General features: G+C 45.5%; 1 protein-coding gene across 1 annotated transcript in view; it reads left to right on the forward strand.

Moving 5' to 3' along the window:
* LRRK2 (leucine rich repeat kinase 2) overlaps positions 1-22,167 on the forward strand; it is a 1,602,077-nt gene that overhangs the window by 1,497,638 nt on the left and 82,272 nt on the right. Inside the window, exon 49 of the mRNA XM_085654107.1 lies at positions 9,625-9,830. Coding sequence (XP_085510233.1) covers positions 9,625-9,830 — 206 coding nt within the window. The remainder of the gene's footprint in view (positions 1-9,624; positions 9,831-22,167) is intronic.

Genomic DNA, 22,167 nt, shown 5'->3' on the forward strand with positions numbered 1-22,167 from the left:
GCACGGGCACCAGTATCAAGGCCCGGGCACCAGGGGGTCCAGCACCACTCCGTCACCCACCAGGGGGAAGCACACTTCAAATCGGGCCTTTGTGGCTGCTATAATGCCGGGACTAGCCGTCTGGGTATACACAGATGCAGGGGCATTAATAGCTATCGTGCCCAACGGCGTACCCTCCACCGGCCCCCGGGGAGCTCGACTTCCACTTTACTGGCCTAGAGCTGGTGTGGTCCCAGGATGAAAAACGGACTGCCACCAATCCACACAGAGCCCCTCTTGATCCTCTGGGGGAGCACTCCGAGCCTCCTACGAGCAACAAGTGGACTCAGCAAGGCCCGTGCTGTCCTGAGTACATGATATGGACAGTCACTGATGGGAAAAGCAGAGCGGGACCCGTTAGTGTTAAGAGTGCGCCGCCGCCATTTACAGATTTGCGGCGGTCGCGCTTGATGCCCGCATTGACGACTGCTTCCTCACCGGAGCTATTTCTGAGGCCTCCGGTCGCTGCCGCAGTAGTGGGACCTCATTCGCAACCCCGCAGTGCAACACCAAGCAGATCGTGGCCGCGCCATGACGTCAGCCTGATCGGGTCCCTGTTCCGGCGTCCCCAGTCACTGTGGGTCCCGGCTCTCCATCAGGCAGCAGGCCTCAACTTCCCAGGGCCAATAACTTTCACGTCCGACCTACGAGGCGGGCCGGGATGGGCGAGTTGAACGCCGCTATCCTTCCAACCTACGGGGCTGCCTTCAGACAGGACGAATCATTCCTCAGGATAGACGCGGGGGAGGGACGGATCTCGGAGCCTCACTGTACGCGGCCATCTTCGTTCGGTACTTGGCCACACCCCGATGACTAGATAATTTATGTGTTTTTCTTCCAGCAGCAGCACAGATCAGTGGAGGGCAGTCATTAACCAACATGGATTTTTAGGTCTGGCTTGACAGTGCACTTGTGTTACAGTTCTTTGCTTCCTGTGAGAAAGTGCCATCTTTCTTGCATGGCATGCCACCACTTTTTGATAAATTGCTGAATGTACTTTGACTGAGTGTGCCCTGGACACCTGCCAATCAGGTGCCCAGGGCCTATGTTCCTTCCCTAAAACCTAAAACCCAAATTGGCAAACCCTGGCCACATGTCAGCCCCTGGTAAATGGTAACCTAGGTACCCAGGGCCTTGTGACCAGGGAAGGCCTCTAAAGGTTGCGGCAGTTACTGTGCCACCCTCAGAGGCCCTGTACCCTAGCACAAACACACTGCCCTTGCAGGCTGAGTGTCTGGGTACAAGACAAAACAAAGAGTCGACATGGCACATATCCCTGTGTGCCATGCCCACAACCTACACTGCCCTGGCATACATCAGCCACCCCTCTAGCTGGGTGCCCTATGCCAGTGGTGTGAGCACAGGAGCATTTGCCCTGTGGCCCTACAGTACCCAGGTCCATTCCTGGGCACTGTAAGTGCAGTGCTGCTATTTAAGAGTATATGGTGCTGGGAGCTCGTCAAACACGAACTCCACAGCACCATAATGGCAACAGTGAAGACTGAGAAGTTTGGTATCAAACTTTTCAGCACATTAAACCCGACTGATGCCAGTGTGGGATTTAATGTACAAAGCACTACAGAGGGCATCTTAGAGATGCCCCCTGAAACCTAACCTACAATCCACGTCTTGTCTGAGAGGCTGCCTAGGCTGCCACACAGCAGACATGTTGCTGGACCCCTGGGTGGAGAGCCCCCACTCTCCTGGGCCTGCAACAATGAACATCCCGGGCGAGGTGCTAGGTCTCCTCCCCCAGGATGGGCAGGGGGAAGCTTCAAAGGCATGCTGCCTTTGTGAGCTTCTCCAGGCCACTTGCTGGACTCAGCAACTGGCCCCCACCGGTTCTGACCCCCACTCTGGCGGGAAGACTGGCCGGAAACTCCAAGTAAGGACAAGGGATGTGCCAGTCCTGCCAACCCAACCCCTCAGGTGGGGGAGGCGAGGTGAAGCACATCTCCAGGCCCTCGCCATCTTGAAGATGGGGAGCCCTACCCAATCAGGACTAGGCCAGTGCCCCCCTCCCACAGGAGAGTGGCAGGATAGGGGGAGTACCCACCCCAGGACAGGGCCCAGTGTAACACCCCTAAATTTAGTATTTAGGGGCACCCTGAACCTTCCTTGCTCAGATTCCAGATCCTAAAACAGCAAAGAAGAAAGAAGAAAGAAGACCTGCCGTGCAGCTGCTAAGAAGAGGAAGACACCAACTGCTTTGGCCCCAGCCCTACCAGCCTTTCGACCCTCGAACCGGCTCCTGCTAAATCCCGGCACCTCCTGTGGCCAGCAACCTCACAAACCCCGGAGGACCTGGCTACCTTGTGACTTTGAGCACCTGGGACTCCCACGAGCAGTGGCTCTGCTCAAAGCAAGTATCTAACCCCTGGCATCAGCCCGGAACCGCGAACCCTGAACACTCTGCACCCGTCAAGCCTTGCCTGTGCCAGAGTGGACAAAGACCCCGAGGATGTCCCTTCGTCAACTGTGACCCCGAATCTGGCACCCAAGGACCCACCTCGACGCTCCTGATGACGCCTGCAGCCTCAGAACCAGGGACCCCCCCAACCGCGATCAACAGAGGGTAAGATTTCCCGACACCAAAAGGCACCCCTGCACCCGGCACCCTGCGGCCCCCTGTGCCCGACTCCTGGGTACCTACCTATCCTCCAACTACCCAACTTACCTCTCGAAGTGGTGGTGGCACCTGAAGAATCTTAATCCCCGAGCTTGCAGCCTTTGTTCGTCCTTGAGCTTTTCCATAGCAATCCATTGAGCGCCCGAAGGCTCAAAAGCACCCTGCACCCAGCTGCCCGAGTGGCCCTGGCAGTGTAACTTCTACTCCTACCTACTTCCCCATTTGCCCTGAGCAAGTGACCAGGAGCCCAGCTCCCACAGCCGCGTGGCCTGCTAGTCAGCAGCCACCAACCAAGGGCCCCTGCCTCCCATAGGATAACATTGGGCCTAACTCACTCTGCACCCGGCCGCCCCAGTGCCGCTAAGGGTGTAACAACTGTACTTACCTGCCCCTGGGAGACCCCTAAGTCTATGCCCGGAACCTTAACTCTGCCAGTCGAGTACTTACCCAAAAGCTGATAACTCACTTTTCTTCCATAGGGTAACATTGACTGGTTTCTCTTGAAATTTCTTTTAAGTGTGGAGTTTCTAAACTTTAAAATATTCACCTAAAATCAACCAAGTAACAAAAACGGAAATACTCACCTGCTATTAGGAGAGATCCCAGTGCTGGATCTTGGTGCCCAGCACTGACCCTGAAAAGTACTTACGACCGTACTTACCACTAACTCAATTTTCTCCCATAGGAAACCATTGACTGGTTTTCTGTGAAATTTCTTCTAAGTGTCGATTTTGCAAACTTATAAATATTCCTTAAAAATTGCCTGTGTAACTTAAATGCAGTTTCTCAACTGCTTACAGGTGGTACACTAGTGCTGGATCTAGGATCCAACACTGGCCTAGAAAAAGTAACCATAACCCCACTTACCTGCTAAGTGAATTTCCCTCCATAGGATAACATTGGTAATTTGATTAGAAAAGGTTTATAAGTGTCAACTTTTGAAATAGCAAAATATTGCTTAAAAGTCACAACAGTAACTAAGAAGTATGTATTCACCTGTTTCCAAGAACTGTCCCAGGACTGAATCTAGGATCCAGTCCTGGAGTTAGAAAAGGTTATCCTGAGAGTAATCAATTGCATATAACTTAAAATTCCCTTTGAGCTCAATGTATTATTGTATTTGAAATTGTGTTGCCTATTGCAACAAACTGTAACTATTGCATTCCAAGTCAATTGTCTTTTGCAAAGTATATAACAAAAGCATCTCATTCTAAGAAAGTATATTTTTGATACCTATTGTTGGTTCTAAAATAAAACAACCACATAATTTTTATACAAACCATTGGCCTAGAGTTCAGTTCTTGAGTGTGTGAGACCATTTGCTGACTGAGTGTGTACAACAAATGCTTTACACTGTCCTCTGATACTGCCTTACTGCTCGACCAAGCTACCATTTAAGAGAGTAAGGTTATATCTAACTTTAGCCTCTGCCAAACCTCTGGGGACTGTGGACTCTATACACACTGTACCTATTTGGGAACAGTATATATAGAGCCACTTTCCTACACTTCCACACAAATAGATATCTGTTCCCAGGCTATATACTTGTAATGCTTTACATTACCATACACCATTCCTTTACAGCTAGACCAGTTGTCATTGCCAATACTTGTTCTTTTAGTTGTAGCCCTGCAGCACTCCATACAACGGCATGAGTTTGCAGGCCATCTCATCCACTCCATCCTATTGCTTTCTCCCCTCCTGTGGTGTTGCTTGTTTGCCCCATCCCACCAGCCCCACTTCCATATTGCCGTTGCTTACCCTGTCCCTCCTGCCCCTCTCCTGCATTGTTGATGCTTGCCCTATCCCTTCTGCCCTCTAACCTTGTTTTAGCTTGCCCCAACCCTCCACACCCCTCCTGCATTGTTGTTGCTTGTCTCTTCCCTCCCGCCGCCGCCTCCCTCATTGATTTGCTTGTCCCGTGCCTCTCCTCAGTTGTTGCTTGCCCCCTCCTGTCCATCACACATAAAAATACTTTGACCCTGGCAATCATAGCTCTCTTTTTATGTTCTTCAGCCATGCTGCACAGCAGCTGTGCTGTTGTACAACATGGGTAAAATACACTGACAAAGCAAATAGCTCTTGCATAAGTGAAAGCTATTGGCTTTGCCAGTGATTGATTTTTTTTTATTCAGCTGTGCTTCTCAGCAGCTGCACTGCTGTACAACATGGGTAAAATACATTGACGAAGCCAGTAGCTCTCTCGTAGGAGAGACCTACTATTGGCTATGCCAATGCTTATGTTCTTAGCTCCCTATTTTTCCTCATTGCCTCTGTCAAGCAGGTAAAAGTAGGCATAGTAGGCATAGTTGTAGGTAGCATCTATATGGAAATTGTAGAGTCAAGCAGCTATGCGTCTACTATGAGTTCATACATGCTAAATGACAGATATTGTTGTAAAAACTCTCGATCCAACGTTAACACAGAGATGATGAATCTGTGTGAGGATATAATTTCCACTGGAACAAAACTTTATTAAGGATAAGTAACTTCCTCTTTCCCTCCTCATGGCAGAAGAAGTGAAGTTGGGTCTGCCGATAGCCTTGTTAAATGAGGCATTGGTGCATGATTTATGTTCAGAAAAATATAAGAGGAGGCACAAAATATGCACCTCATCTGGGGCCTGAAAATGCATTAATTAAGCGCTGATTATACAAAGGTGGGTGGTTGGAGTGCTATTATAATAGGCATTGTGCTGGTAATTATGGAATGGCTGAACAGCATATCACTGAACCATTCTTATGATAAGTTTTATGTAAGTGATTTAATTGGCTTTCCTCAAACTGTTAAAAATGATTAAAATCAGTACAGTATGTACCTCTGTAGTATGGCTGGGCATATTAATTGGGGTATAAGAAAGAGGATGGGTGGTAGAAAGTTTTAATTTAGTGAGTGTTGTCTTTCAGAGTTTTGGATTATTAGGCTATCCTTAGTTCATGGGGTTTCTCACTTTTCCTATGCCAACGCACACAGTTTTCACTTCAGAGAGCCACTTGGTGCCAGTAAGTAGAAAACATTTTATGTGCAAGTGCATACCTTATTTAGCCTTAAGTGTGCTCACTCATGCTATGGTGATGCGGTATACTCTAATAAAATGTTCGTCTCGCCCACCAAAGGCAATTGACTCCACTTCTTGGGTTATGACGTAGCAAATTTACTCACAAGAAAGAATTAGACATAGCCACTACAGAACATTGACAGTGCACCATGCACTGCGTCCTCCCCTGCGTCGCCTACCCCATGACTGCTTTTGGCCACAGCCTGATCCTCTGTCCCTCACCCCTCCATGGTGGAGTGACTAATGACGCCCACTTGAAAATTGCAATGGTCTCTTTCCATTCTTGTTAGTACTCAGAAATCCTGTTGAGGCAGTAAATGGCTAGTAATTTGTACACAATTGTGCACCTTGCTTAGATTTTCCTTGTGCATAGAGCAGCATAAATTACTAGCCAACATCCCGATTTCCACATTAAAAGCCACTCATTTTGAACTTAGCCACTTAATTTTCTCTGCATACTTTTTGCGAGAAATATGTATTCTCAAAAATAGGAAAACCCTGCAACTTCACCCACCCCTAGAAGTAAGTGGCATAGTTGGGATATACCTTTTTACTGTATAGGTTGTTCAAGATTCTCTATAATTCATTTGTCCAGAATCTAACTTTAAGTTTAAGCTTAAAAACATGCTTAGAAAGTATACAAACATTTTCAAAGTAATACTAATTTTGTAGTTACTTTTTTACATTCCTTAAAATCAATTTTGTTATTTTGTTTGCATGCTGTTTTACTTTAGTTGAGTCATCATGAATGTGGCAAGAGAGAAAGCAATAGATGTTGCTTTTGATGAGATGCAGAACAATGTTAGATATATTGTCCTAGGAAGGAAGCAGTTGCAGTAAACAAAACTTTCTGATGAATGAGTCTAACCACAGATTCCTCATATTTAGAATATCCCCAGGTGCCAGTCTGGATCCAGAATAATTTTCATGGACCTTGCTACCCATCTCCTATCCAGGAGTCGATTCTGCAGCTTGTCCTGGCACTCCTCAAATTTCTAATCTGCTGATAATGCCACAGCAGATGAAGGTATCCAAGGAGGCCATGCTCCACATCTTTGGCACTCTATTGGTGTGCCTTCATACCCTGCAGATCTGCAGTCAGGTTAACGATGGCTGTTATATCCTCTGCACAGTCTGTACTCTTGCTTTGCTTCCCAAACTGCTTCAGATTCAGCTCCAGCTTTAGAGTTGACTCCACATGCAGCACCATGATTCTTGTGGGATCCAACTGTGTTGATGCTGGCACCAGCACTTGAGATCGAGTCCATTGTTCTGTCCAACTCCAAACCAAATCAATCTCGACCTCGGCCAAAGCCATATCTGGCACATTTCCAATACACCCAGCCCCAATAATTCTCACAAAACAGTACCCTTGTTGAGGAGCAGTGCTTCACCAGCTTTCAGATCAGACTCTGATTGGAGCCAATTAACTGACGATGAAGGTGATGATGCAGACAGTTTTTAAGTGGACCTACAAAAGGTCATTGGGTTGAACGCTTCCCCTGTAATCGGGCTATCTTACCCCTTGAGCATTCCACGAGGAATCTACTTCGTTCACCATTGACATTAGACAGGCGCAAAAGTTTCAAATCTACAGTTACTTTCCATTGAGTTAAAAACCAATGTCCTTACAGAGGTCTTCCAATACGAACATTCCTCATCAGAATCCCTACTGCTTTTCAGCTTGGATTTAACTGACACCATCAAGGGCTCTTGGAGGGAACCCTGAAGGTGTCCACTAGTGAACAGACATGAGGCACACATCACGGACCCACACCGGGTGACCATGCTTTATTAATGTAGCACCCTCCTCCTGACAGCATGATATTAAAGGCATCCATGAGCATGTTTAACCCCAATTTGTTTCCGTCATACTCCTGACAGAGTTAAATATAATTAAGGCACTTGGGAATAGGATGCTTTCTTCCACTAGCCTTGCACTTTATATCAGCACCAACTATTTGCTAGGCAGATACTCCCATGCCTTATGAAACTCGCACACTGAAATCTTACCAGCAGTTCCAGAAGAATTCTGCACAAATTGGCACAGACCATTCAATATGGCCAGTACTCGGCCAAGTACTTCATGTGGTCAGGCCTGAACACAATCGCCTGCATAGGCGGAGTGCTTGGTACTAGCATCAGCGCCACATGTAGATGAGATCCATGGGTTGGATGTGTTGCTGTTTGTTTTGTCCTTGGCCCAGTAATGACTTCCAGTGGACACTGTTGGTCCTTTCAGCTATTTTGCAGATGCTGGACCAGCCATCCAGTTCAGGTCGCCCATTGTGATGTGTTCCCTCAAAGGTTTGGTTCAAGTGGTTCCCCCAAAGTCTTTTCTGATACCTCAGAGGGATCTTAATCTGGGCCTTACTTTCCTTATGTGTACCCTGTTTGAACCATTAGACAGCTATTGCCTGTGTCTCCTGACCCTGAAGACAATTTTCCTTATTGTGGTTACTTCAGTTCGTCACTTGAGTGAGTTTTAAGGTAATTCAGTGCAGCCACCCAACTTCACCATCTTTCAGGACAATTTGGTGCTACGAACTAGAGTAGCTCCCTTTTACGTCGTCCAGTCTTTCACACTCTTGATATTTCTTTCTACACCTCACCCCTTGAAATGAAAGAGGAGAGATTCCCATCATTTTCACCCCAAAAGAGCACTGAGATATTTCATTGATCACTCCAAAGACTGTTGGGTTCATGATCAGCTCTTTATGGAGTTCTCTGGGTCAAAGAAAGGCTAGGCAGTGCAGAAGAGGACACTACCCAGGTGGATAGCCCTCTGCACAAAGAGCTGTTTTGCGCTGGCCCAAATAAGGCCCTCTAAAGGATTAAGGGCTCACTCCACAACATCCAAGGCTGCTACCATTGTGTTGGCATGCAGAGTGCCATGGTTAGCTGTCCTTAGTGCACTCTCATAATCGAAAAACCAGCACGAGTCAGAACCTTTAGGTATGATCATGAAAAAACAAGTATTTTCTTACACCTCGCATCCGGACACTTGAAGCCTATAGTGGTTTGCCCAGAAACTGGAACTGGACTAGAGACTGCTTTGACCGCAAGGTAACTGTCCAACCAAGCCTCTTTGACTTCTGTGACTTGGTCCCTGCCGGAGTTGGTCTCCCCAAAGCAAGCCGTAGTAGTAGTTGACAACTATAAAAAGGTTTTCCAAAGTTTGTTAATTTTGACCGTGAGCATGGTCAATTACAGTGATACAATGCTCTGTATGAAGAAAAACTGTTATTTTCTTTAACAATTCATATCTCCCAAACACTCCAGTGGATTTTTGTCATTTTTGTCATTGAGGTACCATTGATAAGATGAAGATAAAAATGCAACCTCTTTTTATAAATTGCTTTGGGGTTTTTATTATTCAATTGTTTTGGTATTTCTTAGTGCTTTACCCTTGTTCCTTTGATAAAGCCTGAATGCTCAGAGCCACAGCCACCAAGGGTTGAGCTAAGGTTTTTCATTTAAATCTGACTGGACACAGAGGTAGTGAGTTTATTACATGGTGAAACCTCACAACCACATGATATGATAAACTGCTTTCCTCACAATTGGTCTTTGGTGTCTGTATCTGAGAGTTCAGACCATGTCCAGAAAGAAACTGACATTAGCATGCTTATCTGGTTCCTATATGCGGCTCTAGTTGTCACTTGCTGCACGGACAACAGCAGAATGGACGTGTAGCTGCGCCATGCAACCTACCAGCAGGCAGGGGCTATGCTGAAAAATCTTCCAGATTCAGCCTAGCGCCTGTGTATGTTTCAAAGGTAAGGAATTTGCAGTTATTTAGAATATCCACCAGAGGAGCTTTCCCAAAGGTAAGTGACTTGTTCCTTTGGGCTAATGATGAGAAAAGGTTAACATTAAAATATTTCTTGATTTTTAGGGATGTTGGAATGAAAAGCAAAGAGTCAAAACAGGAGGTGGATTATTTAGCACGAGTGAAGGCACTCTTTCTGCAAAAAAATACTGCCCTATGGATTGGAACAGGTGGAGGTCATCTGCTATTAGTTGACTTTTCGACCAGTCGACCTATTCGAATAATTACTGGTTTTTGTGATTCTATCCGAAGCATGGTTTCAACTAATTTCGGTGAGTAACAGAATGAGATATTTTCTTGCATTATCCATGATTAATACATGTCTGCTGCATGTTTTTTATGGAATTGAGCAACTGGTTTTCATTTCAAACACAACATCTTTGGCAGCAAGCCAAAACACTGAGGGAACTGATGATATGATATGTTTGCTTTGATTAAGTAATGTAAGGTAGAGAAAATAATTGTTCTGATGTATACATCTGCCTGTGGATTCCTCACCTTTTGAATTATCCCAATGCGCAGCATTCCACAGAAACATTTCTCCTCAGCTCTCCCACGTCGATGAGGACGTCACAATGTAACGGCTCCGCACACGACTCCGGTTGACATCGTCGAAGCCATAAGAAGACCTTGTCGGTGTGCTAGCGGCAGTTTCCTTTTTTCTGCGCCAATGAGGCATAACATTTTTTTCCCAGGCTCTCCATTTCTGGGAGTTTCTTTGGTACTATTGCTGTGACTTTGTAGCCATTGAAGATGATTACTCCAAGAAAGTTAGGATTCAAGCCATGCAGAGAATGTGGGGGCCAGATGTCCATCACTAAACCCCATTAGGATTGTTTGTGGTCCCTGTACTCGGATCGCATGTACTTTGTGTAAATGGATGAATCTGAAGGCTCTGAAGAAAAGGGTTCATGGCTAAAGCAAGAAGTAAAAGAGAGGTTGCAAGAGGTCTCGGACCTGATCGAAGTCGCCGATGCCTCATACTTCGAGGTCATACAAGAAACAAGAAGAAGCAGCACCATGGTTCTTGGCATCGTTCTTTGAGGGATGCAACTCCGAAGTCGGTGTCTCCCAGTCCTAGGGGTGAGTCCAGCCTCATCTCCAGTACCGAGAGCAGTGACTTCTCCGGCTCCGAGGAATGTTACGCCGCCTCCTACGCCGAGGTTGGCTACTCCACCTCCGAAATCACCGACCCCGCAGCTGAGCTGTGCTTGGTGCCTCCACAGACAACTCCAGAGCCTGTTGTTCTGGATCCGGCATATCCTGCACTCCTGACTCCGGGACCGAACCCATCAAATTTTTTTCATGCTATGTTCCCCATGTTTATGAGGGCTGCGAATCCTACTGGTGCACCTGCTGGTCCCATGGGTCTGTTAGCATATTCTCTGGGAAGATTTCATCCTCATTTACCCCAGGCACCGCTCATGCCTTTCATGCCTAAAGCTCCAGGGTGTTGGCCACTTCCGAGGCCGAGGTTATCAATGCTGTTGCTGTCTCTAGAGGGTTGAGTTCTATTGGATGGTTCTTCTTCCACACTGTCTGGATCCGAACCGGCGCTGGTTTGAACTCTGTCGAATTCGACTCCTGTTCCTGTGGATCCTCCTTCGACACCTGTTCCAAAGTCACTGGTGCCTACTCCGATGATGAGATTTCGGAAAGAGGCTCAAAGGCTGTTGGAGGAAGAGGAATATCAGGATGAGCATGGAGGGGCTGAAGAAGGAGATATAGTGGATCCTGACCCCGATTTTGAGGGTTTTTAAGAGGCTAGTGGCCTAGACACCTCCTCTTAGTGTGAGTTGACGTCATCTAAGGTGACCACATACCATGGTGTGATTTGAAAGGCTGCAGACCTTTTAGAGTTGTCTCTTCCCACAGCAGAGTAGAAATCCAACATTCTTACAGAGGTTCTTCAGTCGTCAACTTCTGTGTCAGAACCATTGCTGCCCTTCAGTGAGGCATTTTGGATGTTTGGCAGAAACCAATGTCCACCCCTGCTGTTTCCAGGATGTCGGCTAGGAGATACAAGATGGCTCCCGGGGATCAAGTGTTCCTGTCCTCCCATCTTTCACCAGAAAGCCTGGTGGTTCAGGCTTCTTGTTTTGCTAAGCCGTCTGCAGGTCTTTTCCTTCTACATCTGCTGAAAAAGAGTAAAAACGTATGGAACAGTCAACTAAGAAAGTTTTCTCATCGGGGACTATGGCCCTAAAATCCACAAACACCACATGTCTCTTGGGTCGTTTCATCCATGTCCTCATAGACTCAACCCAGGAGTGGTACCGAAGTTGCCCACAGAGGTTCAAGGGCATTTTCCGGAACTGGACTGGACACTGTGGACTCTGTGACCAGATCAATGGGGTAATCTGTGGCGAGGAGAAGGCCTGCATGGTTGCGAGGTTCGGGCTTCTGGCTGGATGTTCCAGCTACGTTGTTGGACTTACCTTTTGATGGATCCCGCTTGTAAGGGGCTAAAGCGGATTCTGCACTGCAGTGCTTTATAGATAGCAAGGCACCGGCAAGGTCTTTAAGGCGCCAGACCCAGCCCAGGAGCTTCAAACAGTTCCACAGGTTTCGAGGCGTTGCAGAAAACGTGTCCTTTTGTGGCAGATGACGACTGGGGCAGCAACAGCAGGCAAATCCCTTGTACAGGTCTTACAGGGGAAAGGGCAGAGGTCGTCTGCGGGGTTCTGCCCATCAGCAAGTCTTCTCCCCCTCCACCTCTTCCACCTATTCTATTATTGTTGCAGGGAAGCAGCTCTAGCTCTGACATCTTGGAGCATGCAGCTCCAGTTGGAGGACAGTGACCTTTTTTCTGCCTCTTTGTAGGTCGGTTACTACAGACACCTGGGTGTTAAATATAGAAAATGGGTATGCCCTACCCTTCCAGGAGTTTTCCCCTCCTTCACCTCCCCATCAGGGCCTTTGCTTGGAAGAGCAGCTTCTGCTTCTTCAGCAGGAAGTGATGTTATTACTTCAAAATGGTGCAATTAAGATATTTCCCGAGCAGGAAAGGGGTCATGGGTTCTACTCCCGGTACTTCCTCATTCACAAAAAGGATGGTCGTTTATGACTGATTCTCGACCTCAGGGTTTTAAAATGTTGCCTCAAACAGGAGAAGTTCAAAATGTTGACCCTGGCTCAGGTTCTTCTTGTGCTGGAGAAGAACGACTGGATGGTGTTGATCTGTTTACAAGATGCATATTTTCATATTCCCATCCTGGAATTGCATCGGAAGTATCTCCGTTTTATGGTGGGGTCTCAACATTTCCAGTTTGAGGCCCTTCCGTTCGGCCTTACTTCCGCACCTTGGGTCTTCACAAAGGTAACAGCGGTGGTGACAGCACATCTCAGAAAGTTGGGGATTCCTGTTTTTCCCTATCGGGATGACTGGCTGCTCAAAGCAAAGTCGCCAGAGATGGTGCTGCATAATTTGCAGCTAACAACAAAGCTGCTGTTCAGGTTGGGGTTTTCGATAAATGTACCCAAATCTCACCTGGTGCCCTCTCAGCGCAACCTATTTATAGGGGAAGTACTGGAAACTACTGTGAGTCATGCCTTCCCACCTCCACAGAGGATTCAAGACATCCAGCTGTGATTTCACTTTTTCAGAATGGAGAGGCTATTCCAGTACTGAAGTTCTTGCGCCTGCTCGGTCTGTTTGCTTCCTGCATACTGTTCGTTAACAATGCAGTGGTTTCAACACAACAGAGATCTCAGGAGGTGGGCAGACTCTTCAGAGACACTGCAGTGGGTCTGCTATGGTGGAGTGTTCCAGGCAACCTGACTCAAGGGAAGCCGTTTCACCCCCCTTCTCCAGTGGCCACAGTGATAACGGATGCCTCCACTCTAGGGTGGGGCACTCATCTGGGGCATCTGGATGTCAAAGGTCTTTGGTCTACAGAGGAATGATTGTTTTATATCAATCTTTTGGAATTGTGGGCGATACCTTTGGCTCTCAATGCCCTCCTTCTCTTCGCGTTCAGTCGATTCAGGTCTTAACGGACAACACTACAGCGATGTGGTACATCAACAAACTGGGAGGAGTAGGGTCATATCTTCTCTGCAGAGAGGCTCAGGACCATCAGTCAGCAGTATTCGGCCGATCACAAGTGGTGTCTCCATCCGAAGTGGTTCTTCACATTTTCAGGATGTGGGGGTTTCCTCAGTTGGACCTATTTACCACTCACGAGAACGCACAATGCCCGTCGTTGTGCAGTCTCCAGTGTCCGATGCAGGGAGTGTTGGGGGACATGCTTCAGTTAGATTGGGGCTCACAGCATCTGTATGCATTGCCCCCCATACCCATGATCCCTCGAATTCTGAGGAAGACTCGCCATGACCGGGCCCAAGTCATTGTGATCGCCACGGATTGGCTACGAAGGGTGCAGTACAAAGACCTCCTTTACCTTTCCTTGCACCCTCCACTCCGCCTCCCTCTCAGGGCAGACCTCTTCTTGCAATTGCAGGGGCAGGTTCCACAACCCCACCTCCAAGGCCTGCACCTTCATGTCTGTAGATTGAACGGGGCAACCTGAGTTCTTTCTCTCTCCCACCGGATGTGGTGGACGTTATTTTATCAGTTAGAAGACAATCCACCAAATCTGTTTATTTTGGTAGCTGGGCAAGATTTGTGAAATGGTATGGAGAGAAGTCTATTGACTCCTTGTAGGCCCATTTAGCTGATGTTATGAGTTTTTCTCTTTCCTTGACACAACAGGGTTGTGCAGTAGCAACTGTTGTGGGCTACTTATCTGCCTTGTTGGCTTTTATCTGTTTACCAGACCAACCCTCGTTGTTTAAGTCTCCCATAGTTATGTAATTCATTAAGGGCCTCACTAAAATGATTCCTACCACTCCTTTTATTATGCCTCATTGGGATTTGAATTTGGTTCTCACATTTTGGTGGGTTCACCCTTTGAACCTCTGTATAGTTGTTCCTTAAGGTTTCTATTTTCTAGAACTATATTTTTAATGGCAACTACATCCACTAGGAGAGTGAGCCCGTTGCAAGCTCTTAGTTTCAGGCCTCCTTTTACATCTTTCCATGAGGATAAGATGGTTCTTAGGACCAGAGCTGCTTTCCTGCCTAAGGTGGTCACTCCTTTTTCCCTGGGGCAGTCCATTACCTTACCTACTTTCTACCCTCCTCCTCACCCTTCTAAGAAGGAGAGAATACATCGCCTGGATCCTAAGAAAGCGGTGAGCTTCTTCTTGGACAGAACCAAGTACTTCAGGTTCAATGATCAACTCTTCATAGGATACATGGGCAAGATGAAGGGCAAGGCTGTCCACAAAAGAACCTGTCCAAGTGTATAATCCTGTGCATTAACATCTGCTATGCCTTGGCCAAGAAGAAGCCTCCTGAAGATATTCATGCTCATTCTACTAGAGCTAAGTCTTCTTTGGCTTTGGCTAGTGGTGTCCCTGTGGTAGATATCTGCAAAGTGGAAACTTGGGCCTCCCTCCACACTTTTGCAAAGCACTATTGTTTGGATTTGGAACTGAGGAGGGATGGCCATTTTGCTTGTTCTGTGTTGCAGGATTTTTTGGCATAGGCAGGCAGGCACCCTCCTCCGAGTGCAGGACTGCTTGGGGATTCAATTCAAAAGGTGTGGCATCCACAGGCAGATGTATCCATCAGAAGAACAAGTTACTTACCTTCAGTGGCGCTTTTTTCGATGGATACAGTGTCTGACTGTGAATTCCTCACTGACCTGCCCACCTCTCTGTTGCCTATTTGCTTATACCTAAAAGTAATGAATGCGTATTTTATGTGATTTATTGCTGAAATCATAAGATAGTTGGCATTGGGAAATGTCTATGATGAAGAATTTCTGGGTTTGGTTGTGTTTGTATACTATGTATACCTGTAAAAATGTTCTTGGTTCACCCGTTCCCCTCGAAGGTAGGAAAAAAATGTGTGGAACTGACGTCAGCACGCTGACAAGGTATTCTTATGGCTTAGATGACGTCAAACGGAGTCGCGTGCGGAGCCGTTCCATTGTGATGTCCCCGTTGACGTGGGAGAGCGGAGGAGAAAATATTTTGTTAAATGTTGTGCATTGGGATCATTCAAAAGGTGAGGAATCCACAGGCAGATACTGTATCCACCAGAAAAAGCGTTACCAAAGGTAAATAACCTGTTCTTCTACACTCTTCAGATGTGAAAGAGGGGATTTTGGATTAAAGTATATTTACTATGTTCCATTTTTTTTTAAATAGCAAAATTAGTGCAACACGGTGGTTCAATCAATCAATCAATCAATCAGTATTTGTATAGCACTACTAATTACCGGTGAGGATATCCAGGTGCTGGTTTGCAAGGTTTAGTCAAAAAGCCAGGTCTTGAGTCTCTTCCCGCAATCCGTCAGTGAGGGTGATCTCCATAGGTGGAGGAGAAGGCCATTCCATGATTTGGCGGCAAGGTAGAAGGAATGGCGTCCACTGTGGTGGATGTGTGGTGTCTGTGCAAGGGCAGCAGATCGAAGGTTTCTGGAAAGTTGGTAGAATTTCAGTTCGTTGATGTATGCTGGTCCAAGGTTGTGGAAGGCTTTGAAGGCGTGTGCCAGTATCTTGAATTGGCATCTGTTCTGGATGGGGAGCCATTGGAGGTTCTTAAGGTGTGGATGATGTGGGTCCGTTTGTGCAGGTTGAGGATGAGTCTTGCCGCGAGTTTTGTATCATCTGTAGTCTCTTCATGAATTCGGTGGTGGTTCCTGCGTGCAGTGCGTTGCCGTAGTCCATCTGTCTGGTGACTAGGACTTGGGTGACTTTTTTCCTCATGCCAGTGGGGAGCCATTTGAACATTCTTAGGAGAATGCGGAGAGTGTGGAAGCAGGCGGAGGAGACTGCATTCATCTGTCGCTTCGTGGTGAGCTTGCTGTCCAGGATAATGCAGAGGTTGCGGGTGTGGTCTTTTGGTGTCGGCATGGGTCCGAGTTTGGCAGACCACCAGGTGTCATTCCAAGGAGAAGGGTTGGTACCCAAAATCAGCACTACAGTCGTGTCAGTGTTGAGCGTCAGACAGTTTGTATTCATCAGTTGGTGACTTTCTTCGTGCAGTTGTGGATGTTGGTCTTCGTGGTGTTGAAATCTGCTGAGAGAGAGAGGATGAGCTGTGTGTCGTCATCATGGGATATGATGTTGAGGTCATGGGTTCTGACGATATTGGGTAAGTGTGTCAGTAGGTGTTGAAGAGGGTGGGGCTGAAGGATGAACCTTGAGGGATGCCGCAGATGGTGTTCTTGGGTTATGAGGCGAAATGGGGGTAGGCATATTCTCTGTGTCAGTCCTGTGAGGAATGATACGATCCATCTGAGGGCGTCTTGGATCCCAATGTGGTGCAGTCTTTTGATAAGTGTGTGGTGGGATTCGGTGTTGAATGCTGCAGAGGTCAAAAAGGATGGGGGCTGCCGATTTCCCTCTGTCGAGGGCTGTGCAGATATTGTCCGTGGTGGCTCTCAGGGCATTCTCGTTGCTGTGGCTGGCATGAAAACCAGATTTGAAGGCATTGAGCAGGTTGTTTCTCTCCATGTGTTTGGTTGGCTGCTGCTTGATGCCCTTCTCAAGGACTTTGGCAGGGAAAGGGAGCAGTGAGATGGGTGGTAGTTTTGGAGTTTGCTGGGGTCAGGAGAGTGTTTCTTGAGGAGAGGTCTGACTTCTGCATGTTTCCAAGCATCAGGGAAGATGGCTGTGGCGATGAGTGTATTGAGGGTGATGGTGTGTTGTCTTTGAGGTTTAAGAGGTGGTAGGGGCAAGGGCCCATGGTAGCTCCAGAGTGGATGCTGTTCATGATGGTTGTGGTTTTCTGAGTGGTGAGCTATTCCTATTGCTCTCTCTGTTTGTTTAAACAATGAAATGGTTTTAAGTACTAGAATGCCTCTGTAAAATCTCTGTTGTGAGTGAGGAATGCTTCTTAAAATATACATGTGTTTCATAATGGTTACACAATTGTTTTTGTTAATTTCTATCTTGGTGCAAAAATCGTTCTGTGAGATGGATTTGAGTCACCTGATATCGCACAAGGATCCAAAAGTTCACAGTTTGGAAGATAGTGCTTTAGGTATTTATAAAGGAGTCCTGGACCACTCTGCCACCACCTAACAAGTTCCACGCTTCTATATTTTTGTATGTGAATAAATATCAATATGCAGTAGCATTTTCAAAAAAATTGTAAACATTTTTATGCATCCAGTCAGTCATAAAGTGCATTTGAAAAAGTCCACAGCTTTTACTATTTTTGTAAATTAAACATTTAAAGAGTAATGTGGCCTATAAATACATGCTATAAACAGAATGCAAAACTGACCCTGTACCTCTAAGAATTCCTTTTTTATTTGACAGGCAAGACAGCAAAGGAAAATGCAGAGAAATGTATATCATTAATAAGTATATAAGTACAAAAGTATATATGTAAAGAAGTAAACAAATACAATGAGGTAAATAAACAGACGTGACAATATTCTTGCCCGGTGGACTGAGAATTCCATCATATGAAATCAGACCTTCCAAATGTTTTGTCTAACCGCAAACTTTATAGGAGCGACCTATGTCATGTAATGGCATTCTATGAATTGAAACACTCATTACAAACCGGGTTGGTGTGGTTGTATTGGACTCTCAATATAGAAGCATGTCACATTAATGGCAACTAAAGTAAAAGCAGCTGTGTTGCTGTCTTTCTTGTTTTTCGGCCCTAAGTTTTAAGCACATTGGGGGTGTATCAACAAGGACATACCACTGCTCAAAAACTGAAAAAATGTCATCCCACTAGTTTGTGAGCAGGATGCAATCATCATTGTCACATCATTTGCATTGTCTGTTTGGCAACAGGGACACTTTTTGATATATCTCGGGGGCACCCTGCTATTTAACACGCAGTGCATATAGTGGAGTTTACAAGCATATCACTGTGATGCTTTTTAAGACATCTTCACCACAAAGTGCTTAAGTAAGAAGATAACAAATCTTTTTGCTTAATAATATTGTAGATAATGCCACACCAATTAGCATAGCCACTGTATGGATCTGATTTGATGGGTGCATGGAAGTACATAAATTGTAATGTTGATGAATTGTGCATGGTGGATTGGCCTTCCAAACCAATTTAAAAACAAGATGTTTCTGACTGATACCTCAGAACATTAAAAAACAGAAAAGGTTACTAATCTGTCAACAAGCAAAAAATATGGACTTGGAAAAGAAGTATTCCAGAAGTTAATCCCAATAGGATTTCAAGACCGTAAACTATGAGTTGTGTCAAAGACACTGACCCTGCATTTGCCATAATTCCAGAAACATGTGTTAAATTATAGCGGTAACATATGGTTATGCCTTAAAGGCATATCCCCAGATATTCATGGCAGACTAGGCCATCGCCTCCAAGCCGCATTATATACCATTACAGTTTTAAGTGTCTCTTTGTTATGTGCATAAAAAGACACAGGTGAAACAAAAAAACTAGGTAATAGACAATAGAATGATGTGGCAGATGCATCAGCATGTAGCTGCTTAAACACATATGAGCCTAGAGCAGACCAGTTATATTCCTTAAAGTTGGGTCAGACCTACCCACCAGTTCCAAAGGAAGGCAAAAATACTTATGTGCTCTACTGCGGTTTATGATAACCCCATGATAATCTGTGAACAGTCAATTCCAGCCTTCTAAATAAGGAGTGGGGAATATAAAGCAAATGTAGAACAGGATAGACATAATCAGATATGGAACTCTGGTAAAACTACAATTTTGACAGCAGCCAACAATAGAGATAGGCAGAATGTCCCATCGCTTCATGAGTGTAAAAAGTTATGTGGTTTGACAAACCGACCCATGTTGTCCCTGTGATCTGTGTTTAAATAATAACCAGTCACTGACCCAAAAGCCTGTGCTTCTGGGTATATCTGGAAAGAGTGAGTAGCGGATCGGGAGCATATAGAGCCACATCTTGAGCATATGTTGGTGGTTAACCATTTTTGGATTAAAGACAATCGATTGAATGTGCATGTTACCATGAATCTGTGATGGAAAACACTCAAGATATTAATCAAATAATAGTGTGTATAATGGACATACTTAACTAGTCTTAAGCTGTCTTTGGATGCAAGATGGTGTAAACCCTATGGCTTAAATTGGAGTGGTAGGAGCTTTATATAATCTCTGTATCACTGCGATGTTTACATCTGGGATGCCAAAATAGAGTACCAGAGACAATAAAAATGGCCATCCCAACAATCGTATCATTTTTGTCATCTAACAGAATCAAAGTATGTGTTTTATTCTTGGACCACATTCAGGTCGAATAACAAGGTTGCCAGATTTGTATAATTTGTCTTATTCCAGTTAGGGACATAGTACACCAGTAGACCAAAAGATGGAAATATGGGAGTCAAGTAGCTAAAAAATGATTTATTTTGTTGGGTGTTTAGTAGGTGCGATGTAGGATATAGAGGTGAAATAATTTAAAATGGCCATTTCAGGACACTAAAGGGGGATAGGCTAAAATGGTTTGCCATTTGCTGTCCGTGCAAGAGCAGCCAAATTCTGTATCCCAGTGCCTCCACAGTGTATTGAGTGAGCTGGGCTGTTGTGTGCATGCGCATGGCACCGGCTAACCATCAGATCTGGTGTTCACTCGTACCTATGACATGTATATATTGGACGACCAGATGTTGCGTGAGTTCCTGCTATATCTCTCCCCAGGACTGGCTCAGTACTCATAGAAAGGAAGCATGTAATAGGAATTGGCCAAGTGGGAGTTCAGAGCAGCCAGTAAGTCCTCTATGGAGAGGAGAGTTCAATCCTGATATGTCACCGAAGCTGCGTAGACCTGATGCGTCCCATTGTGTCAATTCCCCAAGCTGCATTCCATGTTACGACAAAGCTGGGTCGTATGGTCTGGTCAATCGAGTAATAAACAGGGCACTGCGATAACATAGGTAGGCTTTTTTGAAGGAGGGGAACATTTGATAGCGGAGCCCTTGCAAGATGATGGAAGGGATTCAGCTGCTCTTGTTCAAATTCCAAAGGAGGAAGAAGTGTTGCGGTATCCGCCAGATTGTCACCCACAAACCTTCATAGGTGGTAGTAGAACTCTATAAAAGTAATAAGGCAGAAATTAAAGTTTCATAAGTTTCCAAAGACTGGCCATCTTTCTGAGTGCTAACTTATCAGAAGATAGAGAGAAGACAGACTCTAGAATCTCAGATGAGGTTATGCCATAAAGTGCAATATAGCCTGATCATGGTCCAAAAGTGGGGTGTTAAATCAGCATAAATAGGCAGAGTAGTCCTTCCTACCCACACTTGACTACTGAATCCTAGATCCACATAGTGGTCCAGAAACATGTGCAAACTCTCAATCGGTTTGAGCATTTAACTTCTCTGTATAATTTATTTGCAGAGTTTTATATAGCGCTGGTTAGACCCGGAGGTATCAGAGCGCTTTACAAGAGGATCAGCGAGTTACAGGTTATAAAAATTACAAAGTATAGGCATAGGAGAAAACCATGAGATTACACAATAATATAAATTATTGACGCGTAGTATAGCCAAGACGCACAACATTAAGGGGAGTGGAAGGTAGAGGGGGGAAATGAATGCAGATAGGATCAGGCAGACCGGGAGGTGGAAAAGTACTTCAGGTTGAACAAAGCAGTCAAAGCAGTTAAAGTGAAAGACAGACACAACCACGAGAAACCGTGAAAAACAAGTCCGATGTCCGGCTGGGTAGGTGACAGTGGTGGGGGTGAACCAGAGCTAAACTCCTCTATAGCTGCATAGGACAGCTCCACCGGGCATCGGCAAGGGTACTAGGGCTCTACGGTAAGTACAAACAGTTATTGGTTTCCGCCCATGGGGCATCGTCAATAATAATGGTCCAGAAACACTTAAAAAATCTCAATCAGATTGAGCAATTAACTTCTCAATCAAATTAAAGACAGCCACAATGTGAAAGCACCCACCTTTCCATAAAAACATAAATAAAGAATGCACTGTAAGGATTCTCAAATTTGAGAGTCTCTCTGTGCATTGTTATGCAGCTATAGCTTTAACTTTAGCAAACATCAGCCCCTTCAGTTGATACTTAGTTTGTGTCAGATGGAAAAATATACCTTAGACTCTGAATTGGTGAGAACAGCATTAGCATGTTTAACGTCTAGGCCTGCGAGGAGATGGTATTTCTGATTCCATTTCATTTCTAAGGAACTTGATTATTTCACAATATAAGATATAATCAAACTACATAGAAATTAATTTAGTGAGTTCCACTCTATAGAAGGAATGCTCAGTTTTGAGTAATATCATACCATTAAAAACTATTAACTTGAATAAGCTCCTGAAATGTGGTATCTGCAACAAATATTTCAATCAAATTAACACTGTCTTTGTAGTGATCCAGTCATAAGAGGAGCGAACTCTAAAGCAACTGGAGAAAGTATAGAGGTGGTGGCACAGTCGTAAGTAAACGTTGAGGCAAGCAACGTGTCTCTGTGTTAGTAACAACCATGCCGAGCCAAATAAAACCCATAGCCTAGCCTCTCGCATAAATCACCACTTGAGAGTATAGGTTTCCAAAATCTGAATATCTGCCGCCTGGCAGCTCCCCATGCAGTC

The sequence above is a fragment of the Triturus cristatus genome, chromosome 4_1, assembly GCF_964204655.1.
Source record: "Triturus cristatus chromosome 4_1, aTriCri1.1, whole genome shotgun sequence".
Classification (NCBI taxonomy): domain Eukaryota; kingdom Metazoa; phylum Chordata; class Amphibia; order Caudata; family Salamandridae; genus Triturus; species Triturus cristatus.